Source organism: Trachemys scripta, chromosome 2 (genome assembly GCF_013100865.1).
Source record: "Trachemys scripta elegans isolate TJP31775 chromosome 2, CAS_Tse_1.0, whole genome shotgun sequence".
In the NCBI taxonomy this organism is placed as follows: Eukaryota; Metazoa; Chordata; order Testudines; family Emydidae; genus Trachemys; species Trachemys scripta.
Window position 1 is genome coordinate 123685419 of NC_048299.1, and position 26837 is coordinate 123712255.

Below are 26837 nucleotides of genomic sequence, written 5' to 3' on the forward strand. Positions count from 1 at the left end.
TGAGTTATAAAGGGAAAGGATCTCAATTTAAACCAGAAATGACTAAAATACATCTTTGACTGGATCTATGAATAAATCTATGACTGGGTTTGGACAGTACTTGCTTTTTAGGCAAAACAATGAATGATGCAATCTGAAGCTGGTATTGCGTCATACATGATAGGAATTGCATCATGTTATTCCTAGAAGTCATGGATGATGCAATCATAACGAAGCTTACATCACGCTGCTGAACAAATTGCCCTATATCAGCTCTAGAAATCATACAGTGTCGTGCTCTCTTATTTGTCAGTGTTTGATTTTGCAAAGGGACACATTTCTGTTTAGCCAAAGTGAGCAGAGATGCCTCGTACTTGTGTGAACAGTGTAGATAACTTCTGCTATGTTTGTGGGGAAGTGACTTTTGCGTCACAAAAGCGCAGTATAACCACTATGGTTAAGAAAGCCTATCACCTTTATTTCGGCTGCAAAATTGGAGATCAGGACAAGAGGTGGGCCCCACACATATGCTGCAACACTTGTGCAACAAATCTTCGCCAGTGATTGAACAGGAAAAGGAAATCTATGCCTTTTGTAATGCCAATGATTTGGAGAGAGCCAACAGATCATACCAGCAATTGTTACTTCTGCATGGTGCCTCCAGTTGGGAAAGGTGTGTCAAAGAAGAAAAAGTGGACTGTGCATTATCCAAACATTCCATCAGCTATTCGCCCAGTACCCCACGATTCCTGATGCACCAGAATCATTCTCACTTGAGTCAGACGAGGAAGAGGAAGAGGATGAAACTTCTAGTCCTGAACCATCAATGTCACAGGACCCACATTTTCTCCCATCCTCCTCCTCTGAACCACACCTCATAACACAAGGTGAACTGAATGACCTTGTCAGGGATTTGGAACTACCCAAGAGTAAGGCAGAGCTTTTGGGCTCCAGACTACAGCAGTGGAATCTCCTGGCAGGTGCTGTTAGGGTTTCCATGTTCCATGACCGTCAAAAGGATCTTGTCCCATTCTTCTTCATGGAAGGTGATCTTGTAGCCTGCAACAACATCGATGATGTGATGGCAGCCCTCAATATCGTTCATGATCCAGATGAGTAGAGACTGTTCATTGATTCATCGAAGACGAGTCTTAAAGCTGTTTTACTGCATAATGGCAATGTTTTGCCATCAATTCCAGTTGGTCATGCAGTCCATATGAAGGAAACCTATGACAACATGAAACAACTTTTGAGGTGCATAAACTATGACCAACATCAGTGGCAGCTTTGTGGCGATTTGAAGGTTGTTGCTCTCTTGCTTGGTCTGCAGACTGGATACACAAAGTACTGCTGTTTTCTCTGTGAATGGGATAGTCGTGCAAGAGATTCCCACTACATGAAGAAAGATTGGCCACTCCGACAGTCATTGGAGCCTGGGAGGAAAAGTGTTCAGCATCCACCACTTGTTGAATCAAGGAAGATTTTGTAACCACCCTTACACATCAAGCTGGGTCTGATGAAGAACTTTGTGAAGGCCATTGACAAAACACAAGCAGCTTTCAAGTACCTCCGTGGAAAATTTCCAAGATTAAGTGAAGCTAAGATAAAGGAAGGTGTCTTTGTTGGTCCTCAGATTCGTGAACTTCTTCGAGATGATGCATTTGACCATGCACTGCGTGGCAAGGAAAAGACGGCATGGAAAGCCTTCCAGTTAGTGGCAATAAATTTTCTTGGAAACAACAAGGCAGACAACTACAGGTTGTTGGTGGAAAACCTCCTCAAGGCATACAAAAGTCTTGGTTGCAACATGTCACTAAAGATACATTTTTTGCACTCTCATCTAGATTTTTTTCCACCGAACTGCGGAGCAGTGAGTGACGAGCACGGCGAGTGATTTCACCAGGACATTGCAACAATGGAGAAACGCTATCAGGGCAAATGGAGCCCATCAATGCTTGCAGACTATTGCTGGACAGTGACAAGAGATGCTCCATTTAATGAATACAAGAGACAAGCCAAGAAGCGCCGAGTAGACACTGAATAGGACTAAACTATGTACATAATAGTTTTTTGCCTTTTGTTTCATAATAAATTTTATTTATATAACCTTTTTACTGATTTTTAAAGTGTTACAGAAACAGGACAGGTGAAATATTATCATGTAAAGCAAGCATAAACACACGAAAAGACCTAGGTTTACAATTTATGATTAAAACTCTACTATCTACCCAATATACATAGACATAAAATGTAAAAACTTAAATATCTTAGAAACAATAGCCAATCAGTTGTTTTAATTGTCATATTTGACTTCAGTACATCAAAATACATAATAAATAGCACATTTTATCTCTGAAGCAGACAACTTCTCAAAAATTGTAGACCAGTGTAACGAGTCAGTAGCTGAAAACAATGAAAAAAATTGAAACGGAAATAAATTCATTTAAAACTTCCAAGGAATCAATTATAAGGAAGGAATGTCAATGTATGAAATCCTCCCAAAAAGTGTAAATTAACACTGAAGTCATTAAAATCAAATAAGAATCAAATTAAAATGCAGACTTTGACTTATTTTGAGGTGAACATATATATATTGGCCTAAGGAGGCCAAAATTTATATGAGTGGACAATACATCTTGATGTTCATTGAAACAAAATCATATACTCTGAATATTTTCAGAAGCAAGCTCTCCATCAATTATGGCCATGAATTAATTCTAGTAATTTTTATTTAGACTATCATTTTAAATGCTAGCTGAAGTTAATGGGCCAGCAAATGCTGTAGTTCACTTCTGATGGGACTGGAGCACAGGACTGGCAAATGACCTTCGGGTTTAATTCCCAGCTATGTCACATTTCCTGTGTGATTTTCAGCAACCCTCAAACCGTCTATGCCTCAGATTCCCCATCTGTAAAAGGGGCAGTTATGAGGCTTAACCCATTATAGATTGTAAAGCAGATTATTTGAGATCCATGAGGTGCTCTGATACTGTGATGAGGAGCACAGTACAACATAAACTTAGCTAGCAAGACATCCTAGCATGAAAGCTACTGTAAGTGCATAGTATTTATTATGGTGAGCAGAAAAGAATCAAAGCCTTGCACAAGCAAACTGGTTGGCTCAGACACAGTCATAATGCATTATTAGCATATGTGATCCAGTTGGAGACATTTGAACTCTCACTAGCATTGTTGATCTTTGAGGAGGAGTTACACAATAGACACTTACTGACTCCCACACATGACTTTTCTGATAGTTACTACAGCAGAAGCAAATCCTCCGGCTGTGCTGCAGTTGGTGCTAAGGGAAAGACATAATTGCAATCATAGTAGGAGCAATGCAGAGACAGTGCATAGACACAGCATTCAACCATCAACTTGCATACAAACAAATGGAAAATTTTGAAAATAACAAAATGTAGCTGCAGAAAAATATGGGCACAGTCATGATGTGGGCACAAAGGGAATTGTGCCCAGCTGGCTGCAACTGATTGTGCCCAGCACAACATGTTTTGTTGAGCCAATTTTGAGAAGGCACCCAAGAGAGACAATACTGTTATACATGTGAAAATTAAGATCCAGACTAGAACCATAACATCTGGTTGAAGGAAGTTCCCCGATATTTTCTTCTATTCATATGGAGTGTCTGGTATCACTTATCCTGTCCAAGGGACAGTTGCTGGTCCCTGACACAAGGAGGAGATGTTCCTCATAGCCGAGAGCCGAATTTGGGGTGCAAACATCAGGAAATCTTAATAATAAAATCAGCTGTCCCATGCTGAGTATCAGAGCTGAGAAAAAATGGTATGCAATGAAGATGGAATCCACACTGGAAAAAACATCTCCAAGAGTATCTTGGGAGTTACAACATAGCCATAAATTTGATAAGTTGTCTCATTAAAAAAAGTTACATGATGTCCTTAATGTGTCTGTCCACTACTTAGTGAGTTAAGAGAAATGTTTTCCATCTGAATCAAAGATTTCCCAAATAGTTCCATTGGCAACAAGAAATAATTTCCCAGATTCTACCCAGAGGAAGCCATCCATCATTTATCTCTAAAATTTCCTCTGAATGTCTCCCAACTTCCTATTATCAGACGGGTAGCCATGTTAGTCTGGATCTGTAAAAAGTGACAAGAGTCCTGTGGCACCGTACAGACTAACAGACATATTGGAGCATAAGCTTTCGTGGGTAAGATGCTTCTGACGAAGTGAGTATTCACCCATGAAAGCTTATGCTCCAATATGTCTGTTAGTCTATAAGGTGCCACAGAACTCTTTGTCGCTTTTTACATCTTCCTGTTGTAAATATTCTCTAGGAAGGATATCTTGTTCATACGTAATATTATATAATCTCTAGGCTTTGACTATGCTCTAACCTTCTGTGTGTGTCATTACAGTCATGCAGACAGTATTTCCTGCCAATGACAGGTCAAACCAATCACTTCAAACACATTTTTGATTAAATTCCTTTATGCCAGATATGAATTGTTATATACTTGTGGAAATTACAGTATCTGTCACTTTTAGTCTGTCAGTTCAAGGTTAGGCTTTTCATATATAGTCTCTCACATTTTGGGAACTTGTAGCATATCTAGAACTCAATTTGCAGAATAAAAATACTCCAAGTAAAAAGCTGCTCTTACGCTTTTTCAAAAAGTCACAAAGTTTAGTGTTTCAATACTCTATTACTGTGTAACATTTGAAAAGGCTTAAATGTGATTGAGCCAATGAAACAACAGATGAGTATGTCTTATATTCTGAGAGTTTATTGTACCAATTTAGCTATCAGTGCACAAACCAATGTAAATCTGTGTAACCTGTAGTGTGGAGGCTGTTATCTTGATATAAAAATGTTTATAGTGGTAAAACCTATTTTGGTAAATTTCTAAAGCAATATAATTAAATGGTACAAAAACTGTGTGTTGACCACTCTTAATATTCACATGCTATTCTGACATTTTGGCGTTACACACAAATGTTTGCTATGATCAAGCCAAATCATGTCCCAGAAAATAAGAAAGCAGAGTTACACTGAAATTCATCACTTGCCTGTTATTAAGGCAGTAGAATTTATACCATCATCATTAGAGTGGATCAAAAGACCTGGGTAAAGGATATGCACCATGAGTAGTGGGAAGTCCTGCTGCTTTCCTAGAGCTCTGTTCTGGGTACAGGCCCCAAATGGGACAACGTATTGGGGGCTTACTTATTGTTTGGTGTGCTAGACTAATTATTACCCTCCTGGCAGTGCCCTCCTCCACACTGACAGAGCCAGTTGGATATGAAGAGAGAGAAAAAACCCAGTTTGTAGATATTTGTCATTTTACTTGTTAACTACAAAATTAGATAGTAATACAGAGTACAAGTAATTAATATTATTTAAATGCTGTTTCCAGAGACAGACAGGGTCTTATACTTTGTAAAGATCACCTTGCATCCCATTTTTGTTATCTTTGCTTCATGCATTTTGAAGTATTTAAATAAAAGACATCAGTGCATCTGCTTTTTCCACTGATGTACAGCTACAACCTTCTTGCTAAAGAAAAACAAACAGCTATGCAAATTTGGAAGACAATACATTTAAAAGTCTCCGTCTCATTTTGTATTCAGAGCCTTATGTCATGACGCTCAAGTAAATATATCAACAAACTGTTTCATATACCATGAGATTTACCGTTAAAGTAGGTGTTTACCTTTTTCTCTGAAAAGCAATTTGTCTTTCACATGTTGCCTAAGATCACAAAGTCTAAAGATTTATTTGTTGTTTATTTAGAAATACTTTTAATTTACTTTCAGCATTTCTACCCCTACTTTTCACCTTGGTCCCAGTCACTAACTGACTGTGCACTGGTCTGCCCACAAACGGTCAATTGCAGAGTTGAGGCTCTAGTGTTTTTCATTAGTAGCCCCACAAGAGGGGAGTTTGACAAACACGTTCAGGGTGTAATGGAACAAACTTGTTTCCAAGACATTTTGAAAAAGGAGTACCTAAACCTTAAATAGCCCAGTAAATTTTCATAGTGAAAAGCTGCCCTTCCACCATGTCTCTAAAATTATTTGAGAGAACATTAGAAAAAATGTTTTCACAAATCTGAAATCTGCCTTTTTCTCTTCAAAGTACTTTGTAAACACTAAGTAATTAATTATTGTGTCATGTCAAATGGTAAATAACATAGTGAGTCCAAAGTCCACGTATCTTGTTAATGTCAAAGGTTCTCATGTTATTACTGAAGCAATAAAAACTTTCCCTCCAGAAGGATCTAGGAGACTGGTAGCTGACACGTGGTGTTGGACACCTTTTTTGCTGACATCTTGAGTAGCTGCCTGAAAAAGAGATGTTTAGATAGAGTGGTGGGAGGTGGGAATTTGAAAAGTCTCTAGCACCAAGCAATGGTGTTTTTAGTATTGTCACACTGTCTGGAGTGGCTCATGACCATGAGTGCCAACTTCAGGGCAGACGATCAAAAGCAGGGCAGACACCCCAAACTGGTGGGAAGTTCTATAATTAGATTTCACCAACCCATAACAAATGTGAACTCCCAAAGTACTACAATAGTCTTATAATGGAGTCACTGGCAGTCCCCTTAGACATTCCAGTCTATCTTGCCACCCAGGCAAGCAGGACCATGTGATAAGTGGTCACTTACACATAAATCACAAATATTCCAGTTTTCTCCCAGTTCCAAGAGACTAGCCACTCACCTAGGTCAATTTGCATCCTAGATCTCACAAAGACAATGCTGGTAGCCAATTCTCCAGTAAACTAACTAAAGGTTTATTAACTAAGAAAGAGGAATGAGAGTTATAGAGAGGTTAAAGAGGGTAAAATATATATACTGGTGAGTCACCGTCTATAATTTCAAATGGTAGCAGAGATGTAGTAATCTGCTGGTTTCCCAAAAGTTTCTCAGGGCTACCCAGAATAAGGTTAGGAATCTCTGTCTTCTCGTTCAGTTATTCTGCCCTGTTAGAATCCAAACAGTCAAGAGATGAAGGATCTTTCCCTGAGTCCATAGTTCCAGATTCTTCTGACAGAAAACAAGTTGATAGGGTCACCTCTTTTGTAGGCTCTTTCTTTGATTGGTGGAGAGAGAAGAGCACATTTAGATTCTTTGATCTCTGGTCTGCACACACTATGACCACTTGGCTTCAAATGTACAAGATTTAGCACCTTACTGTTAAGGTCTTCATTTGCATTACACAAGGCTTCTTCCACATTTGATGGGCTATTTAGTTACAGGAGTATTTGCAATGTAGCTGTTTGCTATTACATTATAACAGGATAAGATAAGTGAAAACAATGCATGTAACAACATCCCGTTTGTTTTCATGAAGTGTAAATACCAAGTACACTCTTATACATTTAACAATCACTTTGATCTATATTAATATACAAGTGAATTAGTCTGGCTTCCAGCTATGCATTTGTAAGTATTCAATGAGGCTGGGGCTTTGGCATGAGCTAGCACCTGGTCTACCAGTGTCACAAGTATGACTTGAGCTATTGCAAAAAGAACATGATAGTCAATCAGTAGGCATCTCAGTTACACTCCATTGACTTTTACCATCTAGGAATGGCAAGGGTCAGAGTTTCTTATAGGGGCCCTGATTGCCAGTAGAGCTGCCATGGAGGCCCAAATTCTTGGCAGGATGAGGAGTTTCCATTCCTACTCTCTGATTGTTCTTGGTGACCCAGGAGGCCATGCTAGATGTGACTTAATTTCTCACAGCATGAGGTTCTGGAGCTGAGTGGATACAGTTCAAATTCATTGAAGGGCTATGTCATAACTATAAAGGGAAGGGTAACAGCTGTCCTGTGTACAGTACTATAAAATCCCTCCTGGCCAGAGACTCCAAAATCCTTTTCCCTGTAAAGGGTTAAGAAGCTCAGGTAACCTGGCTGGCATCTGACCTAAAGGACCAATAAGGGGACAAGATACTTTCAAATCTTGGGGGGGGGAAGGCTTTTGTTTGTGTTCTTTGTTTGGGAGTGTGTTCGTTCTCGGGACTGAGAGGGACCAGACATCAATCCAGGTTATCCACATCTTTCTAAACAAGTCTCTCCTATTTCAAACTTGTAAGTAAATAGCCAGGCAAGGCGTGTTAGTTTTCCTTTGTTTTTCTCAACTTGTAAATGTACCTTTTACTAGAGTGTTTATCTTTGTTTGCTGTACTTTGAACCTAAGACTAGAGGGGAGTCCTCTGAGCTCTTTAAGTTTGATTACCCTGTAAGGTTAATTTCCATACTGATTTTACAGAGATGATTTTTACCTTTTTCTTTAATTAAAAGCCTTCTTTTTAAGAACCTGATTGATTTTTCCTTGTTTTTAAGATCCAAGGGGTTTGGATCTTGATTCACCAGGAGTTGGTGGGAGGAAGGAGGGGGGATGGTTAATTTCTCCTTGTTTTAAGATCCGAGGGGTTTGGATCTGTACTCACCAGGGAATTGGTGAAAGGTTTCTCAGGGCTTCCCAGGGAGGGAAAAATTGGGAAATGGTGGCAGCGGAACCAGAGCTAAGCTGGTAGTTAAGCTTAGAAGTTTTCATGCAGGCCCCTACATTTGTACCCTAAAGTTCAAAGTGGGGATCCAGCCTTGACAGGCTAATTTAGGTAAAATGCACTGGAAGGGGTTGTGCAGAGGCACCCTGCTTCCAAGAGTTCCTAGGCATGCTGAAGCTGCCACTACTTACTTTTTAGGTGCAGTTAAGTACCCTTCCTGAAGCTGATCAGCTCCAATGGCCAGTCAGTAGGGGGTGAGCCAACCATGGCCTCACATTCTCTCTGCCACCCCTCATCCTTGCCTCCATCAGTGCACATGAAGCCAGGCATAATCTGGCCTTAAGCAATTTATATTAGACCCTTAGATGACACAGTGATGTGTTATGGGCTCATATTTCAATAATACATTGATGACTAGAACTGGGTCAGTACTTCAAGGTTTTCCCATAAATGTTTGCCAAAATAAAAATGTAATTTGTTTCTGCAGTGTCTGCTTGGTATGTTTTTGCTTTCTGCAGATATTATAGCAAATGAATATACTAGCAGGAGCGTTCACAGAAAGAGAGTTTTAAGAAAACAAAGAATTAATGCACCAAAAAAACATGTATTGTGGTGGAGCAGTTAGAGTTGCTGCACTCACAGCATACCTGACACAAACCTACAAAAGCAAGGCAACGAAAACAGTACATAATTGTATTCCACCACTCACAAGCATGGACCTTACCTTTACCACTATCATACAGCACTACCTAAACTCACCACATTTTTCCTGATCCTAGCTGTCACAGATATTTGGTGTAGTAGATGGTTGTGTTGTTTGGAGAAGTTTGGTTGTGGGCAGAAGGGTGGTGGTGCACAGTAGTTGTGGTAATGGTAAGGGAGGTGATTGTGGGGTGAAGATAGTATATACTGCTAGGAGGTTTAACTTTTCATTTCCTTGCGTTTGTGGGTTTGTCACACATGGTGTGTATATAGCAACCCTGACAGATTCACAATGAAGTTTTTGTATGTTAGTTTCCTAAGTTTTTTTAAATGCTTAATTGGAGGTGGAAGTTAAAGGGGAAGAGGAGCAGCAACCTGTGATGGGTAGAAATGTGATGGAAGAATATTTTATCAATCAGCCACTGCACATGAACCCTTCTCTGCGGTAGGATAAAAAAAATCAAAACAAAGCATTCCGGTAAGGTTGACCTTATTGAATGGAACATTCTGATTTTGTTTTCAAAATGCTGTTTTGAAATTTATTTTATATTATTGGGCCATTTACAATACAAATTACCAAACAGAAGACCGATTACAAATAGCAAGTTAGAATACCAATTGAGCAAATCAAGTACCAGTTGCCAAATCAGTTAGAATTCTATCTACCAAGTAGAATACCAATCACTAAGTTATTTTTAAATTATAATGTAATATAAAAGAAAGTATTATGCCCTATTTTTAAAACATAAAATCAAATTAAATACAAATACAATATTTTTAAAATGGGGAAATCAAAACAGACCATTTCAGTTTTGATTGACCTTGAACAAATATTTTTTTAGAAGTTTTGTTTTGTGAGAAATGAACTTTGTTTTGATTTTGAATGATTCCTTCCCCCCACCCCCTCAAAAAAAAATGTCAAGTTTTTGATTCCAGTTGATAGAGAAGGTTTGCTGTGCGCTGTCCGGCCCCATCTGTTAAGCTTGTGTGCTCTCCCCCACAACCAATCAGATTTGTGTGTGCTTAGCCCCAATCAACCAATATGGCTTTTTTGTACATTGGTCTCCCAATAATCAAATTTGTGTGCTCAGCGCCTACAATTTCAGATATAACATGACCAACACTTTAAAGTGACTCTAAGTCCAACATTTTGCAAAGTACTTATTACCAGGTCTCCTCAGGGGCCACCTCTCTGCCAAGGTTGTGCACATGGAGAAGGATTTCTAAAAGCTATCTGTCAACCATGAAAAGTAGGACTACCAAAGAATAGAAAACCCACCCAGAGATTAAATTCAAACCCTTTCTAATAAAAATGTATGAAAAGAAACCAGACAAAAGTGACATAGAAAATTCAGTGGGCATCTAAACTAACATTGTCTGAAATTTTACACCTGTTAGCTACCTACAAAGACAGAAAACAGGAATTTATGCCCCATTTTAGAATGTAACCCTAACTATGGCACCTCCATAATATTGTCAGAAAGTGCACTTTGAGCCTGTGAACGTGATTGGCTGTGAAGTGGGTTTGTGGGGCAGAGTTATTCTCATCTAGGTCAGGAAACACAAACAGCAAGCAGTCCAAAGTAACAAAAAGGTTTAGATGCTGACTAAACACAAATTTGCAACCTACACACCAAGAATCAGTCATAGAAATTATTTGTCGAATCCTTTGGAACAACAAATACATTCCAGAACATTCTAAAAATGGTTTGTGGATAATTCATGACCAGAACAGAGATGAAATTTGTCAAATTTCCTATAAAATATTTGTTCAATCCTACTGCTGATACTCTACTGTTCCCATGTCATCTAGAGGTTCTCTAATATTTGCTTCTTATTTGGAGCACATACATTCAGCCATCTCCCAGCTGCCAAATGGTCTAGAGGAAATATGCATTCGTATGAAACAACTGGCTCAAGTTTAAACTGAGTAAGATAGAGGTTATGTTGGTAGCAAGGGAAAGTCACCTTAAAAAACTAGTCACAGTCTTCCCAGCTTTTCACCTGAATGACCAGTTGCAGCATTTGCTACTGAAGGACTTGACTGAGTATCAGGAGTGCCTGGACATCTGATAGATCCTGAGGCCAGAAATCAAGGACACGATTCCTACAGAGGTTGAATGGCTATACCCCTAATCTGACAAGCAGGCTAGCTGTCTGCCATCAGGGCCACTACTACTACTTCTTTATGCCTGCTCGGTTAACTTCTGGTAGTGAGATCAGAGCTCTTATGATTCCCAACAGTGTCAGTCCTCTTGTTCTTTTCTGCACTTTTAATGCTACCATTTGCTTAACAAATTCCTCTCTAATTCCTTTACTGATTAACTCTACTGCTGAATTGTGTCCTTGATGTTGTACTCTACAGAACAGTTATTCTTATCTGTGAGCTCCCTTTCTGACAAGATACAAATCATTATATTTAAAAAAGCAAAAATCACAACAGCAGAATCTTTGGAAGATAAAACTACTTGTCAGATCAATCTGCCACTTTGTTCTATGGGGTCATATTCTCCATTGCCTTGCCCCTTGTGTAGTTATTTATATCTCTATAAAATAAATGCAAAGTGGCTGTAAACTGCTACTAAGTCAGAAGTTCAATTTTTGGATGCCTAATTTGGGTGCCCAATTTGAGCTTTAAAGGGTCACTTTCTAAGTATCAGGTGCCTTTAGATGCCTCATTTTGGATACCCCAAATTCTAGTCACTTTTGAAAATCTTGCCTTCAGAGCTCAGGAGCATTTGAATTTGGAGTTCTGGTGTTTGAAATAAAATAACGCTTTTCCGTTGCCCTCACTTTCTCCCTATTTTCACGCCCAGTTAAAACAAAACAAAACAAAAGGCACCGCTCTTTAGATAGTCTAGCTACCTCTAGTGCTGCTTTCAAACTGACTTACATTCTTTCTAAGGGACTTTAAATGAGGGCTTTAAGACAAAGCTATAACAAGCACCCATCAATGCTTTTGACTGTCTGTCAGACCTGCTGAGACAACTGGATTAGCTCAGCCTTGGAGATCAAGCAAAGTGATCTAGGTGTAGGCCCAAGAAGAGAACTGAGAGAGAAAACTGAATTTGCCTTCTGGGTTCTGGCAAGTGACAAGAATGCTTTAAAAGAGCTTTTATACTTAGTCTATGATAATTGTTGAATTATGGTGTAACTCATCAAAGTGCACCTATTTCACATTTCAATCATTTGTCAGACATTTTGTTTTGTACTTCACTGGTCAGCATTTATGGTCCATATGCCCCTCTGGGCCCAGTCCACTGAGGATGGGAGCCTGTGAAAGCTGTCACCTTGGAGTCTTATGCTCAAATAAATTTGTTAGTCTCTAAGGTGCCACAAGTACTCTTGTTCTTTTTGCGGATACAGACTAACACAGCTGCTATTCTGAAACCTTGGAGTCTGGCTCTTTAGCACAATCTGTAAAGATTCATGCTTTTCGCTGTGGAGGTTGAGTCCCTGGTGTTTGCCAACATGGCAGCCATCACACTTCCAAGCAGCCCATGTTGGCATGTTTGAAGGCTGAGAGGTATGTGTCACACTGGCAAGGAAGGAGGACCCAGAGGAAGGAGGAATGTAATTAGGCAAATATTCTGGAGTAATACAAGGATGTGCACCTCACTGCTGCAGCTGCTCCTGGTTGTATCCAATTCCAGCAGCCTATGTGAGATTAGGGAGCATTTTGCAAAATGATTTGATTGCACAATACATACCTCAGCTCCATCAAACTTGCACTCCACCGCCAAAGCATCCATTTCTCTATAATTGCTTTACTCTCTGTAAGTTACAATAGCTCAACCAACTTTAATGAAAAAATATTAATTGTTGATTGAGACTTTACATGCCAGATTTCGGTCCCAATTCCTAATTTTATAATTTATGGAACATTAGGTTGTTGATCATGAAAAAGCACTATAGGTACTCATAAATGGTTTTTAGCAATAGTGTGTGTGTTTGTGGAGGCACTTGTGCCAGCAGCCATGTATCATGTAAGCCACTGCACATTGCAACTGCTGGTTTCATGGGGGCAAGATTTGGTAGTGTGAGTATCAGGGTTCTTCCTCCCTTCCACTCCCCACCCTCCTTTGCTGGATATTGTCTATTGTGCCTACTGCGTTAATGATCACAGAGTATAGCTTTAGCATTTAGGTATTATGGTGATGGGTGCAACAGAAATATCTGAAATAAATACATACAATGAAGAGATAATGGGACTGTGAGGCAACAGGAAAAGAGTGAGTGGCAGACAATGTATTTTAGCACACGAGCACATCAGATAGTTTGGAAACTACAGCATTTCTTCATCTGGTTTGAATCCCCTATTATAATATTTAAAAAAAAAAGATGGAGGAAAGAACATTGAACTTCATGTTTATATCCCATTGGTTGTATCAATTTATTTTCACTGCAAGTCTGTTACTATTGTTTACCTTGGTCCTGAACATTACAGAATGGTGCAAGAGTGCAAAATGGACAGATGTCAAGTTGTTAGCTACACCTCCTTCTGAAGCCACTCTCTGCCAAGTAAGGAGAATTGAACGCAAGTTAGAGAGCAAAGAAGTTAGGGCCAGATTCTCATATTTAATAGGACACTTTGCTCTTGCAGGGTAAAGGGGATTTAAACATGGGTGTAAATGGAACTTTCACTCCCTTTATGACCTTTAAGGACCCATTCTACTGCTCTGGCTCTGTATTGTAACTGATACGGCCCGAATGCATTATTGCAGAGTTCCTCAGAGAGGATCAGTCACTGAGGAACACGCATGGGAAGATGCAGGAGCTTCCATTATTCAAGGTCACATACATATGCAGAAAGAAAAGAAATGATTGGTGCTGTCTCATCCAAAGCTGCAGATGCTCAGTCTCCACTAGGGAACATTAGTGGTTGGAACATTAAATCCAAATGAAAGCATGATCCAGTCCTATATCTCACTCCTCAGAATCAGAAACATTGACCTCCCGAGCAGAGCAACAGCTCCACCCACAACTGAACTCTATGGCCAAGACCAGCAATATCACCCCAATGCACCAGTCACTGGAGAAAACAATTAAAGAACAACAAGCTGGCACCACAGATCCCTGCACAGAACTACCACACTAGCAAACAGCCTCCCCACAGTGAAAGATGCACCGCAGCCTCTGGCCAAACACAGAATCAGTGAAGTGGAAAATGGGAGCCACTCATCACAGTCCAAACCCAGAGTAGGGTGACTGTGAGCCCACCTGACAGGCAAGATTGAGACAGGGGCTGTTTCTATTCCCATGTCAAATATCTGAGCGTGTGAGAGCAATTTCAGCACATTACCTGAAATGATGGAACACTTTCTGTCAAAAATACACCTAACCCGGGAGCTGGGAGAGGGCATCCTACTGCGGCGCCACCTGGGCTGTGGGGACAAATGAAGACATGGGGAAAAACCTCCTGCACCCTGCGAGCTTTTTGCTGGGCACAACTTACCTACCTCTGGAAATTCCCTTTGGTGCCAACACGCCTACAGCTTGTTATGTGGCTAACAGCGCCACTCATTTCCCTCTCCCGCTCCCACTCCCTTTGTGTGACCTCACAATTGGATACTAAGCGTGTTTCCTAGTAACCACGGAACGCAGAAATACCGGCAACAGCTGGACCTCCCTGCTCTGTGCCCCAGGCGGGCCGGGCTCTGGCCCTGGGATGCTGCGCACCCCGGAGGGGAGGGAACCAGACGGGCAGCGCGAGGAGAAATCAGCTGAGCAGACAAAAGGGAAACACCAGCTGCCGCTCTCCGCCCTGTCCGCCTTCAGCTACATCCCGCCCGGCCGCAGGGACCCCCCGGAGCACAGCTACTTCCACCAGGAGTTCAAGGTGAGGGGGAGGAGAACGGGGCAGGGCGCGGAAAGGACAGCATGGAGCGGGGCTGGGGGAGAGGGAATGAAAAGAGGAGGAATAAGAAAGAGGGGGCATAGGAGTGAAAGCGAAGAGGCTGCAGGAGGCAGCAGAAACATCACACACACAGGGATGTGCAAGGAAGTAAGTAGGTGTTTGTACATTTCCCCTGGAGAGGAAAATGCACTCTTGGCTTTCCCTCCCCACCCTTAAATCTTAAATTTGCAGAGCCTGGGCCCCTGAGTGGTCAGCACTCATCATTCCTCCTAAGTAAAGCAATTAATATCAACAAGGATGTTCAGCACCTGGAAAACCTTGTTTGCTCCTTCGGGTATAATTTACAAAAAAATAATAATTGGTTATATGGTGATTTACTGAGCCCTAGAGAAATTAATAAAGGGCGTGTATAATAAGTTCAGCTTTTTGGCACTTTTATGCAGTCTCATTCAATCTGGGACCATGTAATTGCATCTAATAAGATTGGGGTGGGTTGGTCTTAGTCACAATAGACATGACAACACAACCATCTGAAATTTGATGCCAATATTTTAAAGGCACACAAATCAACCACACGAGAATGCCACACTTTTGCCTTATGCTGGAAAATCCACTTTAGCACTTACATAGCACTTTTCTTTTTCAAAGTTCTTTGTAAAGTGTAATTAATAGCAATATTAGTAGCAATAATAGGGCTCAGATGTTCCTAGATGTGCTTGCTGATCAATTCCTTCATCAAGTGGTAGCTGAACCGACGAGGGGGGAGGCCATTTTAGATTTGATTTAGGTGAGTAGTGAGGACCTCATTGAGGAAGTGGTAGTAGGGGACAACTTGGGCTCCAGTGATCATGAGCTAATCCGGTTTAAACTAAACGGAAGGAGTAACAGAATTAAATCAAAGACTAGGGTTTATAATTTTAAAAAGGCCAATTTTAACAAATTAAGGGGACTGGTAAGGGAAGTGGATTGGGCAAACATATTAATGAATCTTAAGGCAGATAATGCCTGGGATTACTTTAAGTTAAAGATGCATGAGCTGTCAGAGGCCTGTATCCCAAAAAAGGGAAAAAGATTACTAAGCAAGAGATTTAGACCGAGCTGGATGAGCGACCGACTCAAAGGGGCGATTAGGAAAAAACAAAAAGCGTACGAAGATTGGAAGAGGGGAGGGATCAGTAAGGAAATTTACCTTAGTGAAGTCAGAGAATGTAGAGATAGAGTGAGAAAGACCAAAAGCCGTGTAGAGTTGGACCTAGCGAGGGGAATTAAAAGCAATAGTAAGAGGTTTTACAGCCATATAAATAGGAAGAAAGCAAAGAAAGAAGAAGTGGGACCGCTGAAGACTATAGCCGGAGAGGAGATTAAAGATAATCTAGGCATGGCACAATATCTCAACGAATATTTTGCATCGGTGTTTAATGAGGCCAATGAAGGTATTAGGGATACTAGCACCGTGATAGAGGGGCATACAGAATGGGGGATTACCATATCCGAGGTAGAAACAAAACTTGAACGCCTTGATAGGGCTAAGTCGGGAGGACCGGACGATCTTCATCCGAGAATATTGAAGGAATTGGCGCGGGAAATAGCAGGCCCATTAGCGATAATATTTAATGAATCTGTAAACTCGGGGGTGGTTCCGTTAGACTGGAGAATAGCTAATGTGGTTCCTATTTTCAAGAAAGGGAAAAAAAGTGATCCGGGTAACTACAGGCCTGTTAGTTTAACATCTGTAGTGTGCAAGGTGCTGGAGAAAATTCTGAAAGAGAAAGTAGTTGAGGACCTTGAGGTTAATGGCAATTGCGATAAACTACAACATGGTTTTATGAAGGGCAGATCGTGCCAAACGAATCTGATCTCCTTCTTCGAGAAAGTAACGGACTTATTAGATAAGGGAAATGCGGTGGACCTAATATACCTGGATTTCAGTAAAGCGTTTGATACTGTACCCCATGAGGAATTATTGATTAAACTGGAAAAGATTGGGATCAATATGAAAATCCAGAGGTGGATAAGGAATTGGTTAATGGGGAGAATGCAGCAGGTCGTATTGAAGGGTGAACTGTCAGGTTGGAGGGAGGTCACCAGTGGAGTTCCTCAAGGTTCGGTTTTGGGACCCATTTTATTTAATCTATTTATAACTGACCTCGGAACTGATTGCAGGAGTGGACTGATAAAGTTTGCGGATGATACGAAGGTGGGAGGTGTTGCCAATTCGGAGGAGGATAGGGATATTCTGCAGGGAGACTTGAATGAGCTTGTGAATTGGAGTATCAGAAATAGGATGAAATTTAATAGTGAAAAGTGTAAGGTGATGCATTTAGGGATGACTAACAACAATTTTAGTTACAAGCTGGGGACGCATTGGTTAGAAGTAACGGAAGAGGAGAAGAGGGGTCCTTGTAGACCGCAGGATGACTATGAGTCGGCAATGTGACGTGGCAGTGAAAAAAGCCAATGCGGTCTTGGGATGCATTAGGCGAGGTATATCTAGTAGGGATAAGGAGGTGCTGCTTCCGTTGTATAAGGCGCTGGTGAGACCTCATTTGGAGTACTGTGTGCAGTTCTGGTCTCCCATGTTTAAAAAAGATGAACTCAAATTGGAACGGGTGCAGAGAAGGGCCACTAGGATGATCAGAGGAATGGAAAACCTGTCGTATGAAAGGAGACTAGAGGAGCTCGGGTTGTTTAGTCTGACAAAGCGAAGGCTGAGGGGGGATATGATTGCTCTCTTTAAATATATCAGAGGGATAAATACAAGGGAGGGAGAGGAATTATTCCAGCTTAATACTAATGTGGACACGAGAACGAATGGATATAAACTGGCCGTGGGGAAGTTTAGGCTTGAAATTAGACGAAGGTTTCTGACCATCAGAGGGGTGAAATATTGGAACGGCCTTCCGAGGGAAACGGTGGGGGCGAGGGACCTGTCTGGTTTTAAGATTAAGTTAGATAAGTTTATGGAGGGAATGGTTTAATGGTAAAACATATTAGCCAAGGAATACCGAGCAATGGCAGGTAAATAGTATAATGGTTAACAAGGGTCAGGCTGGAGACTCTTGCCTACATGCTCGGGGTCTTACTGATCGCCATATTTGGGGTCGGGAAGGAATTTTCCTCCAGGGTAGATTGGCTGAGGCCCTGGAGGTTTTTCGCCTTCCTCCGCAGCATGGGGCAGGGATCGCTAGCAGGAGGGTTCTCTGCCAATTGAAGTCACTAAAACACAGGATTTGGGGACTTCATCAGCAGAGTCAAGGGAAGGGTAGGGACGGTTTTGAGGCCTGCAGCATGCAGGGGGTCAGACCAGATGATCATAATGGTCCCTTCTGACCTTAAAGTCTATGAGTCTATGAGTCTATAATTTTTACAACACTGCTGGAGGACAGAAGGTATTACCCACATTTTCTAGATGGGTAAAATGATACAGAAAGGAGTTGGAGTGAATTTCAACAAAACATATTGAATTGACAAACAGAATGTTGTCCTCTGTTTAAATCTCTAAACATACTTTAGATAGTGATTTTTTTGAAAAATATCTCGGTACTATCAATATTTGGCACAGATTAGCTGCCCAATTTCGGCTGAGAAGTCTGTGCTGTCAGAGATTGTGGTCTAAGAAATAGTTTCCATATTGGTTCAGAAGTGGAAAGTAGTTCAACATCAGTAAGGCCCTGATTCTACAAACATTCATGCACATGGTTAACTTTACTACTGTGGGCTAGATTCACAAAGGGATGTAGGCCCAGATTTAGGCACCACTGGTATTCACAAAACACCCCACTCAGCTACCGCCGAACCCTGTAGGCACCTAAACTCAGTCAGTTAGGGCACTCACCTAAGAGGTGGGAGATTCCTGTTAAAATCTTTTCCCCCCCTCAGGCGGTAGGGAACTTGAACTGGGGGTCTCCCATATCCCAGGTGAGTCCCCCAACCACTGGACTGGAAGTTATGGAGGCCCCCCTCCCCAAGCTTCTTGCAAGAGGCATCTGACTCCAGGAGAGGGTTCATAGCTGAGAATCCCAAGCAGAGTTGGGTGCCTCCCTCAATCCCAACCAGTGGGCTGGTCTACATTAAAAAATTAGATCGATCCAGCTACATGGTTCATCGGTATGAATTTTTCACACCCCTGAGTGACGTAGTTAAGACGACCTAAGTCCTCATGTAGACGGCTAGGTCTATGGAAGAATTCTTGTCAACTTAGCTACCACCTCTTATGGATTAACTAAAGCAAACAGGAGAACACTTCCCATCACCGTCGTGTCTACACTGAAGCTTATAATGGCCCTGCTGCAGCTAAGCTGCTGTAGTGTCTTAAGTGTAGACATAGCCTTAGGCACTGAACTGCCTTAGAGTGTGGCTTAATCATCTGTGTGAAATGAATTGCTCATTTCAATCCAAAACGTTAAAATTCACTTAGCAAAATACATTTGACAAAAATCACCACAGCCAATCCACTTGCCACATTGGTTGGATGGTTTTGTTAAAATAATCAGCATAGACATTGCTCATTTTCATCTGCAGGTTTCAGAGTTACACAGGAAAGGTACTGTAGAGCCAGAGCCTAATGATGATTGTCATAACTATAAAGGGAAAGGTAACAGCCCTCCTGTGTACAGTGCTATAAAATCCCTCCTGGCCAGAGACTCCAAAATCCATTTACCTGTAAAGGGTTAAGAAGCTCAGGTAACCTGGCTGACATCTGACCCAAAGGACCAAAAAGGGGACAAGATACTTTCAAATCTTGGTGGGGGAAGGCTTTTGTTTGTGCTCTTTGTTTTGGGGGTTATTTGCTCTTGGGACTGAGAGGGACCAGACATCAATCCAGGCTCTCCAAATCTTTCTGAACAAGTCTCTTATATTTCAAACTTGTAAGTAAACAGCCAGGCAAGGCGTGTTCGTTTTTATCTTTGTTTTCTCAACTTGTAAATGTACCTTTTTGCTAGAGTGTTTATCTCTGTTTGCTGTAACTTTGAACCTAAGGCTAGAGGGGATTCCTCTGGGCTCTTTAAGTTTGATTACCCTGTACAGTTAGTTTCCATCCTGATTTTACAGAGATGATTTTTACCTTTTTCTTTAATTAAAAGCCTTCTTTTTAAGAACCTGATTGATTTTTCCTTGTTTTTAGATCCAAGGGGGTTGGATCTTGATCCACCAGGAGTTGGTGGGAGGTAGGAGGGTGGATGGTTAATTTCTCCTTGTTTTAAGATCCAAGGGGTTTGGATCTGTATTCACCAGGGAATTGGTGAAGAGTGTCTCAAGGCTACCCAGGGAAGGGAATTAGCACATTTGGGAGTGGTGGCAGCGGACCAGATCTAAGCTGGTAGTTAAGCTTAGAAGTTTTCCTGCAGGCCCCCACATTTGTACCCTAAGGTTCAGAGTGGGGAAGCAGCCTTGACAATGATTGTGAATGAGAATAGTTAATGCTGTGCTTAAAAAAAGATTAAAGAAAGAAAGGGAGAACAACAACATTAAGCCGAGGTGAGGCTGCAGCTCCAAATATGGCTTACACGGGTACAGAGCTGATAAAGTTTCATTGTAAATTCTATATCAAATTCACATTGATCAGCTGCCATACGGCAGAGCTGTTTAGAATATGAAGTCAGTTTTACCATCCAGGTAATCTGGGAGTGTTAGAAGATGCCACTTGGATAATATAAAAATAAAATAAAAACTAAAAGTGTTAACAGCTATTTCATAGATTTTCATCTGGAGTAGCACCATGGGAATAAGAATGAGAAATGGCCTGGAAAAAAAGCATCGATGTGACCCATGGGTCTGTATAACTAAGGAATTATCAGACCATGAGTAAAAAAGGCATGACAAATTTGAGGCTTGCATTGTGTGACTGTGGGGGATAAACTGACTGACTGTTGGGATAAGCTTATTGACTATATCAACAGAGAGTGTTAAGAACAAATTTCAGAGTAGCAGCCGTGTTAGTCTGTATCCGCAAAAAGAACAGGAGTACTTGTGGCACCTTAGAGACCAACAAATTTATTTGAGCATAAGCTTTCGTGGGCTACAGCCTACTTCATTGGATGCATGTAGGGGAAAATACGGTAGGAAGATATATATATATATACACAGAGAACATGAAACAATGCATGTTACCATACACACTATAAGGAGAGTGATCAGTTAAGGTGAGCTTTTTTCAGCAGGAGAGAAAAAAAAAGTTTGTACTGGTAATGAAAATGGCCCATTTCCAGCAATTGACAAGGAGATATGAGGAACTGGGGAGGGGGGGGAGGGGTAAGAATGGGGAAATAGTTTTACTTTGTGTAATGGCCCATCCACTCCCAGTCTTTGTTCAAGCCTAATTTAATGGTGTCCAATTTGCAAATTAATTCCAATTCAGCAGTCTCTCCTTGGAGTCTGTTTTTGAAGTTTTTTTGTTGTAATATTGCGACTTTTAGGTCTGTAATCGAGTGGCCAGGGAGATTGAAGTGTTCTCCGACTGGTTTTTGAATGTTATAATTCTTGACGTCTGATTTGTGTCCATTTATTCTTTTACGTAGAGACTGTCCGGTTTGGCCAATGTACACGGCAGAGGGGCATTGCTGGCACATGATGGCATATATCACATTGGTAAATGTGCAGGTGAACGAGCCTCTGATAGTGTGGCTGATGTGATTAGGTCCTATGATGGTATCCCCTGAATAGATATGTGGACAAATGTAATTCAGAGATTGAGGTAGACAGAAGCATGGGCAAGTGGCCTGATAACGACTGGAAGACAGGAAATCCTTAATTTTAATCCCATTTTTGACAATGACTCCCTTTCTGGTTTTGGGCAAATTCATGTAAACAGTGTGTGTTTCATTTCCCCATCCACGCCTCTTCGATAGGCATGCTGTGGACTTTAATTAATGTTTGCAAAGTGATTTACAAGTGCTTGATTTTATTAAGCCAGATCATAAGAAATGCTCACCTGAGACATGGATTGCTTGTCCATTTTACATGATTCATTCATTCTGACTGGTTATTAAAAATACAGGCCTACTACCCTAGCATTTAGCAACTGATGGAAATGACTACCATTAATACCAGTAAAGTATCTGGAGAGAAAATAACAAGCCAGACATTGCACAATTAGGTGGGATAATTCTGGCAGAACTGCTCAAAACAGATTATCTAGGACAGAATTACAGTTAAACATAATAGACTGTCTGTCTACCTTCAAGTCCGAGAAAGGCTGAATTTTCTTCACTGATATAGTGAGTCAGTGAATAATGCAGTAGTTCTTTTTAACCAGCAGGAGGTAGATCTTTACTTGGCTTCTAAATAAAATATGGAGAGCAAAGGAAAAGCTATAGTGAAGTACAATAATGGAGAGGACAAATCACCACCTAGAATTCTGCAAGTCTCATCGCCTCTGAGAAGTGAAAGGGAGAATAGATTAAAAAACAAAACAGCCCCTCCTCTTGAACACCAACTAGTGTATTTCCCTTATTGAGTAACCCTATTATTATAGGGGTGCACTAATAACACCATAGTTCAGGCAGTGCCAAAAGTTTCCTTTCAATGGGACCATTATAACCATCTAGTACTGTTCTGACTTTAATATTTTTAGAGATAAATAGTTATAAAATAGAAAAAAAATATATAAAAATCAGAACATGCTTCAGTTTTCTAAAGTACCATGAGGCCTGGCAAAATTTTGTTTAATAGATAATAGATGTTTATTTTTTTAAAATCTATTTACATTTTCACATTTGCACAAAATTATGGGCTTTAAGCATTTTTTATATTTATTGATGTAAATGTTCACACTTGTGGGAAACTAGAGGGGAGGGTGTCAGCCCATTATTTAATGACTGACATTGATATTCAAAAAGTTAAAGCTTTATAGCCATTAAACCCACAAATTGTCAACACCACACATGAAAATATACAAAGTAAATATCCTTAAGTCAAATTCTAAAGTTCTCAAGCAGCACTTTTCTTACTTTGCCAATCTGTAATTTTCAATTATTATTGATGGAATTTATTTAGTCAGCTTGTATGTGTGAAATTGATGTTTACTGACATTTACCTATAAAAATCTAATCCTTCCAAGCCTAATTACAATTACATCATTGCTGAGCCAAAAATGAAGATTGAAGTTTTTTAAGTTTCACTTTTTCAGATTTTTAGATCATGTGTCACAAGAGCAGGGTGATAGGTTGAAATCTTCTCCGGTCAAAGTGCTGAGCCTTTGATGATTTTCATAAGTAATTATTAGTATATTGCAAAAGGTCTTTTCCTCTCATCTCTCAAATATTTTTTTCTGAAACATACATAGTTCAGTATTTGTAAACCACAATAAATCTCTAGCGTGTGTAGCTAATTGTGCATTACCTAGCACTTTGGGACTTCAAGCAGTCAAGCCTTCATTTCTTGTATATAGAGAACCGGTGTTGCAATCAGTGGGAATCTTTGGTACATCAGGAAATGCAAGACTGGGATTCACTGGAGACACTAATTAAATAGTGCTCTGAGATTTTCATATGAAAAGATGTTTTAAGTACAATCATTTTTATGTTTTTTGGAGAGGTGGCGACTGTGTGTTTATGCATTAACTTGAAGATAAAGGCTGATTCACAGGCTACTTCCAATATCTATTTCTTTCAAAATGAACTTCAAAGCTGCCTTTCTCTCTTCATTTTCTTCAATCAGAATGTCTCTTTAATCAAGTGTATGCATTTGCTGAAGTAAAATAGTTCAATAAGAAAACCGATTTAAGCTTCCATGTGGTTACTATAAATTACAAAGGAGGAAACAGTGATATGAAATTCTCTGAAAAATCCTCTGGCAATGTCTTTACATATAATGTAGAAGTTGTTTTAGTTTCACATTTTCACAGACAAGCCAAATGCACAAAAGAATTGTAACAATTTTTCAGACTATTTCAAAGGGATGCCCCAAATGTTACTAATAACGGATGTTCTTCACAGCCTCTAGTGCTGCACGTGCACCAGTTAGTAGTTCTACCACATTATTTTCTAACTCACAGTGTTAAACACCACTGTAAGTTAATCATATTTTTTTCTTTATCCCAAGACAGGGATTGTTTCCACATATGACTCCATTTTTAAGAGGCCAGTGGGTTACAATGAAAAACTCCACCGATGTGACAGAGAACATGCAAATAGTCGAGGTCTTAACATTAATGATGAGGTAAGGTTTATATGCGGACATTAAAGTGGCTTCATTCATATTGACAACAATGGAGTTAGGTGCCTAATGTGGAGAGACAGATGTGACAGAGACCCTTTGACAATGGGGCCCACTGTTCTTTGCAAAGCAGACTTATCTCAGACCTGACAAACTCACTACACCAAATGTGTCTTACAGGACATTTATCTATAAAGAGTAACTTAGGATATCTACAGAAAGCTTGTAACCTGTCAAGCTTCATATTACAAGCACTGTGTGGTTTAGAGGAGCAGTGGTTTAATACGAAACCAGTGGTGTTGGAATAATTTGTATAATGGGGGTGCTGAAAGCCATTGAACAAAACTGTAAGCCCTGTATCTGATGGAAACCACTTCAAGCCAGGAGGTGCTGCTGCACTCCCAGTACCCTTAATTCCAGCACTCCAGGTGAAACTGATAAATTGGGATACACTGCACCTTTGGGTGCAGAGAATCTGGAATTTCTGTGAGTAGCCAGTACCAGGGGCTGGATATCACAGGTGAACAATTCAGAGTGACTTAGGGGTTGGGGTGCACCTCTTGTTAACCTGCAAGGCAAAGACAGGGCTGGCATAGCCTAGAGGAGAGTGCTTGAATGGCTGAAAGGCTGATGGTGCTAGGGAGCTAACACCCAGTTACCAGAAGCAAGACTCCCTCACACCAGAGGCAGGAGATAACAAGTTAACTAACTGTCTTGGGTACCCTAAGAACTGTCATAATGGACACCTTAGCCTGTGCTACACAAAGCCAGCACAATAGGCAGGGAGCCACCTACATGAGCCAATGGGAGAAACCAACCAGAGAGGGGGCATGCTAAGCCCTGCCCATCTCTGAGATAGGTGCCTAAGTCCTGGCTGCACAGAGGTGCCTTGCTCTGCTAGAAATCTATGAACAGGGGGCAGATAGGCACTTAGCTCCATAATTTTTTTGTGGGGCCTGAAACAACACAGCTGGGGAACAGGAGGTACTCATAACCTCTAGCCTAGCAGACAGGGTACTCACTGGGATGTGGGCAACCTGTCCCACCTCCACTTGAGGAGTAGGGATTTAAACATGGATCTGCTACCTCTCAGGTGAGTGCTCTAACCCCTGGGACAGGGGTTCCTCACTCTTTTTTTGCAGTAAGTTATGTGGGCAGAATACATGAAGGTATAATGAGGTAGCAGAGCATGAAAACTGGCTGGGAACATTACAAGCATCACAGCCACACGTGCATTGTACAGGTCATCCCAAATGTGTGCTAATAAAACCTCTCTACTGACCCAAAAAAGCATACTAAATTAATTTATTACATGGTCTGCAACTACTGCCATGGAAATCACCTCCACATGGTTAGGGTGTGGATATATATATATATATATGGGTATGTACATGTAATCAGTATATAGTAATTCATAGCATATCTCCATATCTTGCTGTTTCAGTGATGCATTCATGTTTTTTCACTACTGTTAAAGGTCAGTCAGGAATTTTGGACAATAAAGTAATAATCCAAACCCCACTGTAATTGTCTTTCTGCTAAACAAATGTGCCTTGCTCTAACACACATTATACAGTTCTGTCTAGGCAGAAGGCCCACTTGTCACCAGCTGCTACACCAAATTTAGCAATCTATATTTGTCATAGCAGTGGCTCCTCTACTGTTTTGCATGTGTGTTTATACGTTAAGGAATATAAAATCTAAATAATGTTCTTACAGGAACTGGCAAGACCCATTGCTGTTTTGTCCTCTTCAGAATATGGGAGACACATAAACCAGCCCATAGAGCAGTCGATCAGAGATTATGCAAGGATTAACCGTGTGCAGGCTGAGTTCTACAGGAAAAATGGAGTCACCTGCTTGTTGGAAAAACCTTCTCAAAGTCTTGAACCATCCTAAAGCTCCTGTCCCCCCAGCCATCGACATGAACATAGTATAACACAGTTTTCACAGCAATAAGAAAATGAAGACTGTTTTGCCTTTTCTTGTAATACTTTCCTTTAGCTGGTCAGTATGACTTGGATACCAAAAAAAAAAAAAAAAAATGAAGCCACAACAGCTGTCAGTTTCCCCATGTTAGTGTAAATGTACCTTGACATTTCATTAAAATCTTGCAAATAATTTCTCTACCGATTTTCAATGATGACAAATGTATTACAATAGAATAGAGCAAGTTTCTTCTTCAAAGCATTTACAAACATCAACTTACAATCCACACAACCATTCCTATTAAATTCATAAATATTATTATCCTGATGAAAAAACTGAGGCAGGTTAAGGCCAAGATTTTCCAAAACAAGTGCCTAAATCTGTAACCAGAAAAAAAATATAAAAATATTTTCAGATCAACCTGAAAACAAAAATTTGTTGAGATTTCTGGCAAACTGGAAATTTAAAAAAATAAATCATTTTGGGGGGGTCAAACTAAACCTTTCATTCAATTCAAAATGAAGGGTTTTGTTTTGGTTTCAAGTATTTAACTTTGTACAATAATATGGAAGGACATTTTTAACTGAAAAGTTATTTCAAATCAAAGACACCAAACCGACATGTTTTGACTTGGAGTACCTTTCCCAGAGTTAAAGAAAAGCTCCGTATAGCTCAAAAGCTTGTCTCTCTCACCAAAAGAAGTTGATCAAAT

The 26837-nt window shown here is 40.4% G+C and overlaps 1 protein-coding gene across 1 annotated transcript; it reads left to right on the forward strand.

Moving 5' to 3' along the window:
• Window positions 1-14752: 14752 nt before the first annotated feature.
• Window positions 14753-26241, forward strand: C2H5orf49 (chromosome 2 C5orf49 homolog). Its single transcript, XM_034761516.1, has 3 exons — window positions 14753-15022; window positions 24083-24199; window positions 25916-26241. The coding sequence occupies exons 1-3, from the start codon at window positions 14852-14854 to the stop codon at window positions 26093-26095; spliced, it is 468 nt and encodes a 155-aa protein (XP_034617407.1). The 5' UTR covers window positions 14753-14851; the 3' UTR covers window positions 26096-26241.
• The last annotated feature ends 596 nt before the right edge of the window (window positions 26242-26837 follow it).